The sequence below is a fragment of the Gopherus evgoodei genome, chromosome 2, assembly GCF_007399415.2.
Source record: "Gopherus evgoodei ecotype Sinaloan lineage chromosome 2, rGopEvg1_v1.p, whole genome shotgun sequence".
NCBI classification, from domain to species: Eukaryota; Metazoa; Chordata; order Testudines; family Testudinidae; genus Gopherus; species Gopherus evgoodei.
Genome location: NC_044323.1, coordinates 70,922,707 through 70,934,871, shown reverse-complemented (window position 1 = coordinate 70,934,871; position 12,165 = coordinate 70,922,707). Strand labels below are relative to the sequence as shown.

The following is a 12,165-nucleotide window of genomic DNA, read 5'->3' as shown; positions in this document are numbered from 1 at the left end:
CTCCATTTGACAGTTTCCCCTTCCACAGGAAGTAAACACTCCACATAACTTTGATAGCTGGAACTCTTCTCACTGTTGTGGCAAGCAGCATCTGTCCACACTTAGCAAATCTGCTGTATACAGCCTCAAGCCCAAAGCATGTCAGGAAGTGTAAGGCATTTAGCATTTTGAACCAAACTAACCACAAGTATAAAAACAGAGACACTGTACTTACTCTCACTATAAAATACAGATACTAAATTCGACAGCTTGAATGGCAATGCGAAAACACCTGGTTTCATAAGAAAACCATTGTTCGTGTTTTACTACATAACACATTATAGGTTAGCTTAACTTATTCCAATTTTCCAACATTATTTGTTAGATAAGAGTGCCAATCTCCACACTAATTCATTTGAAGGTCAGAAGGAATACAGGATACCTGCAACTATAATTTGACTTTATATTCACATATGGCTTGTACTATCAACTGCTTTCCACCATTAAAACCATTCATAAAGGCTTAGACATTACAAATCCAACCTTTTTTGTATTGTGTCTTGACGTTACTATCCCCAATGGACTGCACTATTTAAATAAGAAACCACCTGGTCCTCAGCCATATTACAGTTTAACAAAGTAGTCTGGAAGCTAACCCACACCCATGAATGACTCCAATTTCTTCATATAGGAACAGTTTAGGGTTTTGATATTATTTCCAAGATGGTTCGGATGAAGGCTGCAACCTGATTTAGTTATACAGAAGCATTTTAGACACCCATCACAACAGCTTCTGGGCACATTAATGCCATTAAAACAATATGCAGCAGCTGAAGAGAGCTCAAAACCCATGTGTAGTTATCCTCCAAACACCACGCGCTTTAGTGGTATATCAAAAACTTTCCTCACTAGTCAAAACACTATACTATTGCACTATCTAGGTGAATTTTAAAAAGTCATCTTATCAAACATTTAATAAATTTATTCATTAAGAAAATCTTTAAAGGTTTACTACGTCCCAATCACCTGTTTTTCTTTTTTCCCCGCTCTGTGTACCCACCCACTGATATTGTTGCTGATCCTTTGGCAACAGGGGTGGGGAGTTGGAGTCTTTGGTTGATCCTTTTCGACGTGGAGGCCTCCTTTCAGCCCATACCTCCCTGGTTCTCATATATTCGTTTCCCATCCTCACTGCCAGTGATTAGGATGCTTGACAGTGGTTTTGAAAGAGAGGTTCATTGCCCCTTCACTGAACTCCAGTACTATTGTCTCCCTGTGCACCAGTTAAGGGTAACAAGAAGCTTCAGCACACCAGCAACATAAAGGTGGGGGCAAAATGTCCATTCTAAATACATCTCTACCCTGATATAACGCGACCCAATATAACACAAATTCGGATATAATGTGGTAAAGCAACACTCCGGGGCCGTGGGGCTGCGCACTCCGGCAGATCAAAGCAAGTTTGATATAACGCATTTTCACCTATAATGTGGTACGATTTTTAGGCTCTCGAGGACAGTGTTATATTGAGGTAGAGGTGTACATGACGGATTTTAAAATATATTTTAAGTGGCATTTTCTTTTAATTGCTACTACCCCTTCAGACCTAGCTTAGCAGCAGCAGCAAGGCATGGGGAGAAGAGTCAGATAAAGAACTCAAGAATGTCTTTGGAAACAAGACTCCAGCAGGCCAAACGGGAGAGACAAGATTGAAAGCAGCCTTCCCGTTTAATTAAACAGGAACAACCAAAGGCATTGCCAATATCATGTCATACTCTAAAGCCAAAGGGAATCACCAGGGGTCAGGACAACTAGGTGATGAACGCAAAGCTTTGTAGGTACTAAACATAATGTTTAAATCTCTAAAACATAGTTTAAGTAACCATTCTATAAAGGGCAATAGCATACCCCAGGGTGTGATTTCATCACATAACATATACGCTTCTTCAATGCGTATACTCACTGATGAACTAAGAGCCCCCTTCCCCACTGTGCGTTATTGCTTAGCATAGAACTGTCAGAGCTGGAGAGAACTCACACAGATTTGACCATTTTCTGCTTGTTTGGCAGGATTCTCATATAAATAAAAATTAATGCAGTCAAGCATTCAACTTATACACCAGGAAAAACCAAAAAGGGGCACATTTTCACACTCTTCCGTATTGACCACTGTCAGAAACACACACAGCTAATGTGACAAACACTAATGCAATTACAAAAAAACAAAATAAACAGAAAATTCACATCAAAACACATAACGTCTCCTGAGCTTTCTCCTGCAGGGGATTTATTTTTATGTCATCCAAGCATTCATAAGAGTATTTTATGTCATCTAAGTGGTCATTACTCTGCTACATTGAGAACTTATAAGGATATTTATAAATAATAAAAAGCATACTTTCTCTCCTCCCTCTGAGAAGGAAGGATCAAAACAAACCTGCAATTGGGAGGTGGATCTAAAGTGATGTCAGCCAATTCTTTCTGAATCCTATGGCAATAAAAACAAGAAAGAACAAAGGTAAGTCACTATGCGGGATCGCAGTCATCACACACTGCAGTATAGATATATGTCACAATGACTGTGAGACTGTGTATGTGTGTCACTCTTCCAGGAACACACAGGGTAGATCTACACCTGCAGTGGCATGCAGAGTATGTACATGGCATGCCCAACTAGCACAGGTATAAATGGTGCAGATTGTGAGGCACCGCTTAGATGAGTATAGTGGAGACATGCCAGAATACAGGGTGTCCTGCCGCCTCCCCACTGCTAGAGCCTTTCCCCACCATAGTGCAAGATTCCAGCAGTGAGGAGTCATAGGGTGTCTGTCCCACTGTGTGTGTCTGCAGTGGTCTAGTCTATACAGGAGGCAATGTGTAGGGTATGTGTAGCTATACTCTGCAGTGAAAGGTTCAGGCAAGGGGAGGCAGCAGGGAAAAGCTCCCCCCACCAAAGCCTTTCACTGCAACTGGCCCTGCTGTCGGAGCCTCTCCCCACTGCCAGAGCCTTTCACATCCTGAACACTGCCGCCTGTATAGACGAGACTACTCCAGACACACACAGTGGGGTAGACACCCTGTGACAGAAACACAGAGAGAAAATAGACACATTCCTTCTCCCCATATCAGCTCCACAGACTGCTCCACCCCCCACCCCACACATAGGGGGATAAGGCCCCATCCCCCTCCAACATACTGACAATGAGACAGATCCTCCTTGCAAATGCGAGTGTTAGGTGTGAGGGGAGGACTACAGCCTGGGGAAAATTATGAATCTTTGTCTCACTGAGATGGGCTAAACAGCCACTGCCACAATCTCCTTCCCCACTTAGCATCCTAGGGAATGGGCTGGAGGGGTTCTGACTGGGAAGGGTGGGTAACTAGCAACAGAGCCCAACTCCCTGATCCATTTCTGATTAAACTTAAAAAGAGAGGAATAATCACACACATCTCCAAGATCCTATCTGCTCCTGCAACCACAGACTCCAAATCTCCCCTGCCACCCAAAGCCCCGCCCCCAGTCCTCTCCCTCACATCCACAAAGCCCCATCCCCAACATCCTCCCTGCCTCCAGACTTCTCCAGGATCCACAGCTCCACATTTCCCTTCCACTACCACCAGCTACAATCCCCATTCCCCAGAGCCCCACTACTGCAACTCAAGCCTCCCCTCCAAATCTCCCCCCACTGCACAAACAAACAGCCTCCCTTCCTTCCCCTCCTCCACACTCAGCCAGCCTCCTTTGCCTGTCTTCTATTTGTCACACATAATAAGAACCAAAGCCTATTCATACCAAGCAATTTACAATCAGCAGGCCTTTACAGATATTTTAAAACTAGCTGATGGCCTCTCATCCAACCACCACTTGCTGCTGTGTATGTGACTTTGCCAAGGAATCCTTTGCTCAGACGAGTTCTGAAGTCAACAAGCTGCCTGAAAGCTACAAAATCCAAACGATCTCTTGAGCACAGCAGAGCATTGACTGAGCAATCCAAAAAACCCAGCCCTTTTTGATACATACAGATCGCGAGCTTTTTGCTGGTGCATTACAAAGCTTTTCAACGATCAGCCAGATGGATTATTGTTCTTATTGACGGAGTAATGAAAGCTTGCTTGGAAGCTTCATTCTCAGCTAGGTGAGCTTTTTTGGAGTGGGATGGTGCCGAATTCAGGTGACATGGAGAATGGCTCAGGTAGGACAACAGTAATGTTTTGGAAGTGAGTTGGCTCTAAGGGCTTGTCTACTTGGGGGATATTGACTGGCACAGCTATTCCAGAAAAGTTATTCTGGTATAATTTAAGCAGAGTAATTATTTCACAGTAAAGTCCCTTTCATTTCAGAAAACACTGTCCACCTTGAGAGCTGTTCTGGAACAGTAATTCCCCAGGTACGCAAGCCCTTAATGCAGGTTGGAAGGAGACAGGGAAATAGTGATGCATTTAGTGGGGAGAGCTGGCACCATGTAACAAGTGTTTGCATGTATGACAGATGTCATACAAGATCAAAGCAAACATTAATTAATTAATCCTCACAACACCCCTGTGAGTTATGTGTTATCATCATTCCCATTTTCCAAATGGGGAAACTGATGGAGAAATTAAATGACTTCCTCAAGGCCACATAGCTTCAGTAGCAGAGCAGGAATTAAGCTCATAGGCTTTAATCCCTACAGAGATCTGGCTCTAAAGTCAGGTGCTGAAGAGAGCAGTAATCTCAGTGGGGACGAACGGTGCTGAGTGCAGACGGTGAGGAGGAGATGGGGGACGCGATAATGTTTGGGGAAAGCTTCTTGCTAGGTGCAGGCAGTGACAAAGGGGAGATGGGGACAACAGTAATTTCTGTGGAGAGGTTGAAGGTAAAAGCCAGTAATGAGGAATAGAAATGGTTAACACTCAGCAAAGGGGAGGAGGAACAGCAGCAATGGGGCAGTTACAGAGGGCCATATAAGCAGAGAGAAAGAGGCACAGAGAGACAGCAGTGACACAGTGTCTCGTTGCAGACAATCTCACCTCTTGGCGCTGGTGGAAAGGAGCTTGGAGTTTTTACTCATGCTGACTTTGCTTTCCTTCTTCTTAGGGGTGTTTGTCTCTTTCTCGGTCTGTTGGTTGGAGGATGAAGATGAGGAGGAGCTGGTGCTGGCCCTCGAATCGTCATCCGACATAGCGGACCCCCCCACCACACAACCCAAACCTGGAGAGGAGACACCGTAGGATGTGGGGAACAAACAATGAACGCATGCACAGAGAAAGGAACCCACCACAGTCTCACAGGCAAAGGGTGTTTGGGTCACACTCTCTTTAGACAGGGCCTTGTCTCTCTCTCCCTCCCTCCTGGCCTTTGCAGACAGGCATGCTGAACAGAAATGGTCTGAGCAGGAGGAGCAGGAGCTTCTCCCTGCACCAGTAACACTGGGGGAAGGGACGGACTTGAATGTCTCCTTTCAATGAGAACAGAAGGGGGGGCAGGCTGGGAAGAAGGAGGCTGCAAGGATCAGAGAAGCTGCAAGTAATTCTTTCTAATCTCACCCAAACTACACACAAGAAGCCAGTCATCTTCACCCCCATTTATCCAGCCCTGAGGCTTGGGATATAAATAGGATGTCTCCAGTCCCCTCTGCAGACTCAGGCAGATGGAAAAAAAGGAAAGGAAAAGCAGCAGGATCAATGTCTACAACAGGAGTGGGGAGACATTGGCTACAAGGGAAGAATAAGTGTCTAGGAAGGTGAGGGGTGGGTAGGCAAGCAGGGTGTTTGTGGGAGGGAGATCAGTGGAGGGGGGAAGAGAAGGAGATCAGTGCCTGCGGTGGGGAGGGGAGGAGGGACAGGCAAGGCGGGGGGGGGGGGAGAGAATTGGTGCCTTGTGGGGGGAGGAGATGAGGAACAGATGTAGGGGGAGATGAGTGCCTGCAGGGGGTGAGGGGCTGGCGAGGTGGGGGGTGGAGGAGATCAGAAAGAACCTGCAGAGGGTAAAAGGCAGGCATGGGGGGAGATGAGTGACTGCAGGGCGCAAGGGGTAGGCAGGGTGTGTGTGTGGGGTGGGGTGTCAGAGCCTGCAGGGGGCAAGGGGTAGGCAGAGTGTGTGTGTGTGTGGGGGAGATGAGTGCCTGCAGGGGGCGAGGAGCAGGCAGGGTGTGTGTGTGTGTGTGGGGGGGGATGAGTGCCTGCAGGGGGCAAGGAGCAGGCAGGGTGTGTGTGTGGGGTGGGGTGTCAGAGCCTGCAGGGGGCAAGGGGTAGGCAGAGTGTGTGTGTGTGGGAGATAAGAGCCTGCAGGGGGTGAGGGATCAGAGCCTGCAGAGAGTAAGAGGCAGGTGGGGGGGGGGGAGATGAGTGCCTGCAGGGGGCAAGGGATAGGCAGGGTGTGTGTGTGTGTGTGTGTGTGTGTACGGGGGAGATCAGTGCTGCAGGGGATGGGAGCAGGGGTGACAAGGGGTACCAATGCCTAAGTATGGGTGGGAGATCAGTGCCCACAGAAGGCAAGGAAGGTGGGAGGGTGGAAATCAGTGCCTGCTGGGGGCAAGGGAGGGGAAGACAGCGGTGCCCAAGGGGGCAAGAGGAAGGGATGGGAGGGTGGCATTCCCCGCGGCGGTGGGGGGGGGGGAAGAAGAGATGGGGGAGGGAGGAGAGCCCGGGGGGGATGATGGGGGAGGGGGAGCAAAGCCGGGAGGAATGAGGGTGGGGGCAGAGCCGGGGGAAGGGATGTGGGGAGCAAGGCCGGGGGGGTAGGAATGGGTGGAGGGGATGTGGGGAGCAGGGCCGGGGCGGGTACGTGCACGGGGCACACCTCCAGGAAAGAGCTGCTCTGCTCCGTGATAGGGAGAATTGCCCCCCCACCCCCGGTGCGGGCCCTGCGGGGAGGGGGCGATACCTGCCGGCCCCGGCCCCAGCCCGCGGTCGCGTTGCGCGGCCCGGAGGCCCTGGCCTGGCCGGGGGGTGCCCTGCGGGGAGAGGGGCCCCGCTCCGTACCTCTCCCTTTGTGTCTGGCGGCTCCTCCGCGGCGCGGCTGGGCCTGGCCACTCGTGTCTCTTGCTGGGAGAGAAGCGGAAGTGCTGCAACAGCAACTCTTACCCAGGCAATGGCTGCCCCGCTCCTCCCCGGCCCCTCGGCGAGCAGGGCTGGGGGGGACCGGCCGCACTCGCCCCCAGGGGGCAGGCGCCGCGGGAGCCCCAGCCTTGCGGGACCGCAGATGGAGGCTCGTCTGCGAGTGCCCTGACGGGGCGCGCGGGGGGGAGGGGGGCGGAATAAAGAGGCTCCGAGGCTCAGCTCCCTGCCCCGGTCCTAGGGGGCAGAGGGAGCAGCTGGGGCTGCCTGATGGCTTGAGCCGGGCTCCTGCCCATTCCCACCCCTGGCTCGCCCGGCCCCAAAACAGCTGCCCCCGCATCCCCCTTCCGCAGCAGCAACAACTTCTCACCTGGCTCAGTCCAGGAGCAGCAGCTTCCTCCCCGTCTCTCACCTGTTCCAGCCCTCAAGCACCAGCAGCTTCTCCCCTCCCCTCCCGGGCTCAGCCTTGACTCATCCTCAGCAGCAGCTTCCCACTTGCCCGCGCCCCGAGTTCAGGATTCCATTGTCCCCACGCAGCCCCCGGTGCGCTCACGAACACACAAAAGGAAGGGCCGCTTGTGATGTCAGCAGCAGCAGCTCCTGCGGAGAGATGGCAGCAGGCTGGGCTCCGGCTGGCCAGCTACAGGAAGGAAAAGCAGGTTGGATGAGGGGAACCCGCAATGGTGAAGTCCACCTGCTGGGGACCTAGTTGGTATGGAAAGCACAGCATTCAGTAAAGTTGAGCTTGATTGTGCTGCATCTTCAATGGCTTTTTCCCTTCTTCTGCTCCTGCAAAACCTTTGCAGTTGATCTTTTGGCACAACCGTAAAGAAAAATGACATCTCACCACACTAGTGACCCACCGTACTTTTCACATAAGAAGCCAGCACAACCAGTCACTTTTCTAGGGGCCAAGGCAAAGTGCCATAGATCTCAATGGAAATGCTGCACCAAATTCATTCATGCTGTTACCTCCATTGACTTCAGTGGGTTAACACCAGGGCTGAATGTGGCTCAGTGCCTTCAGTTTCCAAAAGTATATCAAGAGATCAAACAGCAAACTATGTGGCATATTCTTTGTTCTCCCAGCCACTAGACTATCACCATTGTGCATCATAATAATTAATAGTACTTTGCATTTCTATCACTCTTTGCAACTGAGGATCTCAATGAATCCAACTGCACAGCACACCTGCAAAGTACAGTACATATGATTATTACCACCAATTCATACTTTGTGAATCAGAAGAAAAGAACCTAGTTGTCTAATCTCCCAGAATTTTCAGGGGTGCTCAATACTTAACAGCTCTGTTGATTTCCTATTGAGTTTGGGTGTTCAGTGCTTCTAAAAAAATAGGCTTCCAATCTCATGTTTTAATCATATGACCTTGTGTAATACATCACAGCTGCATACATACCACGGCTGTCACTGGGGACTGAACTCTGGAATTTCAGTACCAAAAGCTAAAGAGCATCCTGAACTAATGATGTTCTCCACTGTGTCTGAATCCATGATTCCCTCCAAAATGGCTGTCCAGATGGAAGTTTTTACTTTTGTATCTCAGACTCTCACTATAAACACATCTAACAGGGGTAGCATGTGATAATATCTAAAAGGGAAGGCATGTAATACAGGACTGTTCATGTGGTCATGTCTCCCTCTAGTGGCTGGGCCCCTTCAGTTCCAGAGTCCAAAACTGGGACAGATGAAGCAACTCTTCTTTTATTTCAAGGCAGTGATTCTCAAACTTTCGTACTGGTGACCCCTTTCACATAGAAAGCCTCTGTATGCAACCCCCCCTTTAAATATATTTAAAAGTGTTTTTAATTAATAACACCATTGTAAATGCTGCAGGCAAAGCGGGATTTGAGGTGGAGGCTGACAGTTCGCGACCCCCCATGTAATAACCTCACAACCCCCTGAGGGGTTCCAACCCCCAGTCTGAGAACCCCTGGATCAAGGGATAAATGATCTGTGCTTTTAGTGATGAAGGTCTTAGGTTCAGTCCTCTCTAACAGCCAGTTTATGACACATGCATCTCATAAATTCCATTGTCCAGCCGTTTTCTTCATTCTACCCTAATCGCAGACCTATAGTCACTTTGGTAGGAATCCTGCCTCTTTGAAGCCCCAACATAAAGAAAAGTTGAATTTTCCCTGACAGTTGTAGAGTGATAGAGTTTAAGGCCAGAGGGACTATCAGATCTAGTCTGACTTCCTGCACATTGCAGAGAATTAAACGCAACCCTACCACATCCACACCAAGCAAACAACCAGAATGAGACCAAAGTATTATAGCCCTCAGGACACTAAACTGTTGTGTGTAACAACCAGAACAAAAAGGGCCAAGGTGCCACTAGTCCGCAAGACCTCTGTAATGGCAGGAAATTGATTAAGTGAGATACTAGCAAGTGACCCATACCCCATTCTATAGAGGAAGGTGAAAAAAACCCTAAGGACATGGCAGACATGATCTGGGGAAAATTTGTTTCTGACCTTGATTTAGTTTTTTCTCTCTGCATGTGAACCAGACTCACCAGTCGAGCTCCTGGGAAGGAGAATTCTCAGTACCAGCTCAGAACATCAGCCCACCCCATCCATGGCCACGGCCATACTAAAATAACCCAAAATACATTGGGGGAAAATGTATTCCTTCCTTACCCTAGAGCATGAAATTTTAAGAACATAAGACACGAACCAGACCCTGGGCTGCTCCCCCTTCCTGCACCACCACAGGTAACCCCTTCAAACAATCCCATTCACAAATTTATCTATTTCTATCTTAATACTAATTAGTTTGTCCCCCCCCACTATTCCAACTGGAATCTCACTCCTCTGATGGTTAAAAACCTTTTAATTTCCAATGTAAATTTATTCATGGACAGTTTATACTCTCCAGTGGCACCTTATAGACTAACAGACGCTTTGGAGCATGAGCTTTCGTGGGTGAATACCCACTTCCTCAGATGCAGGTGCCACAGGATTCTTTGCTGCTTTTACAGATCCAGACTAACATGGCTACCCTTCTGATACTATACTCTCCAGAGGTTTTTATGTCATACAGGAGCAGCTGACCTGGAGATGACACTGGAGGTGAACTAGCTCGTCATTGACAGTTCTTTTAACAAGGACTTACTTGTGATCAAAATGTTAAATTAATAAAGGGTTGGCTAGATATGGAAAATCCTCCCCTTCTTTAGTAGGCTCTTTGAGGGACTTTACTCAGCAAGAGCAGCTGAAATCATAGTTGCCTGTGGATACTGATGCCACCCATGTGGCAGAGATAAAACTTTTTGTAACCAATCAATGCCATATGACTGGGGCCATGTGGTGGAATTTAGCACTCACCATCTATACCCAATAGTTATTGACTCAGAGGGGGTACAATAGTCAGAGCCATCTTTTCTCTTTCTCTCTCCTCCCAATCACCATATTTTCCTATATTGTTGTATTCTCCCCCCTCTCTTTTTTCCCTTTCATTTTTTCTCTCTTCTTTTCCATTGACACGTTGGAGGGAACTCCATACGACTGCTCAACTGCCTCTCATTTTAAGGGATGCCTCTTATGTTAGAAGGCAAGTAAAGGGGGGGGGTACAATTTACCAGGGCCCGGTCCAAGGGGCCAGCCAGAAGGCCACAAGCCCATCACCAGGGGATAAAAATTCAGGGTAAATTGTGGACTTCTGAGTTTGATTAAATGTTATTTTATACCATCTCAGTAAGCATGTTTGTACCCATCTATCTGTGTGGCATACTGATTTTGCAAGATCTTGCAAGATTTACCTGAGCCAACGAGAAGCAGTGTTAGAACAGAAGCAACATTCCAAAAAGTGAGCTGGTCCTCCAGGGTGCCTAGAAGGGCTGGGACCAGATTCTAGGGATAGGGGACAGTACTTCCAGGATGCCAAGAGGGCATTTGTCACTGAGGTATAATTAATATATGTGCCATACTGCCATGTCTGGCTATAAATTCAAATCAGGCAGCCAGAAACATCAGGAACTTAAAGAAAGGGGGAAAAAGACGCAAAAGGATGCCAGTCAAACCACCAATTTTTCTAGACAGACAAGGCCTCCCAATAGTCTGGCTCACGCAATGCACAAACTGGGGAACTGGATAAACAGGAGGAAGATGATTTCAGTCTGGAGACTGTGGAAATTGATGAAGAAAAGCAGCCAGATTAATCATGTGATTCCAATCTAATAACTTCAAAGACAGTCTAGTAATACAACCACCAGCGCCACTAGACTCAGAGGAAGGTTAGCAAGAAGCAGGAGGGAGTTGTGCTACATTACTTACTTTTTAAAAGATCCAGGATTGTGGCCTAATAACATTACAAATCCTGTAACAAAAAATATTCTATCTGGTGTACTGAATTTTGAAGAAATGTGGAAGGTAGGGAAGTCAATGACAAAAAATGTTCCTGGCCTAACTTTCCTGAATTTCTTCTCAAATGTCAGATGTCCAGCACCAGAGAAAAGACTCCAAGAGACTGGCTATGAACAAAGCACCATATTGCTTTCTATGTTGGCTATTTTCTGAAGGAAAAGACAAAACAATGCAGTACACTGGCAAATAGTTAAGAATAGTCACCAAGTGTGAAAAAATGGTGCAAACTATATAATAAACTTCCTGAACATGAAAACAGCATAGAACATAAAACCTGCTACTGCCGGTGGAAGGAATTAGAGCACTCACTCTCAGATGGATGGGGAGTAGACAGTGAGATTCAAAAACAAATATTAACAGAACCTGCAAGATGGAGAGCAATATTGGAAAAAAATGCTGACTGTTACCTTACTTCTTGCTTCAGGAGGCTTAGCGTTCCAAGGAGATATTGGTGATCCACACAACAGCAACTTTTTTGAAACTCTTGAATAACTAGCTCATTATGACAGCATAATTTGTGACCATTTGGTTAAAGTCAAACAGAAGCAGACAGAGGGTAGAATAATGCAAAGATAGGCACATTACCTCTTGTGGGAGCTAGAATGAATGTATTGGATTATGTGGTAAAAGCCTGCAGAAGGCCATTCTTGCAGAGAAAGAGAAAAAGCCATCTATTATTCTATCATATGTTATGCTATCCTGATGCCTCTCACCATGAACAAAGTGTGTTGATATTCATGTTTGTAGTTCAGGACCAAGACA

General features: G+C 47.6%; 1 protein-coding gene across 3 annotated transcripts in view; it reads right to left on the bottom strand.

The window, feature by feature from the left end:
- UBE2E1 (ubiquitin conjugating enzyme E2 E1) overlaps window positions 1-7,669 on the bottom strand; it is a 57,177-nt gene extending 49,508 nt beyond the window's left edge. The window contains exons 1-4 of one of the 3 annotated variants that reach the window (XM_030550952.1): window positions 7,388-7,669; window positions 6,943-7,005; window positions 4,990-5,170; window positions 2,417-2,467 (exon numbers count right to left, since the gene is read on the bottom strand). In XM_030550952.1, coding sequence (XP_030406812.1) covers window positions 2,417-2,467; window positions 4,990-5,141 — 203 coding nt within the window. In that variant the 5' untranslated portion in view covers window positions 5,142-5,170; window positions 6,943-7,005; window positions 7,388-7,669. Of the gene's footprint in view, window positions 1-2,416; window positions 2,468-4,989; window positions 5,171-6,942; window positions 7,145-7,387 lie in introns of those variants that run through there. The other 2 variants (XM_030550953.1, XM_030550951.1) reach the window with 2 other exon arrangements.
- Between the last annotated feature and the right edge of the window lie 4,496 nt (window positions 7,670-12,165).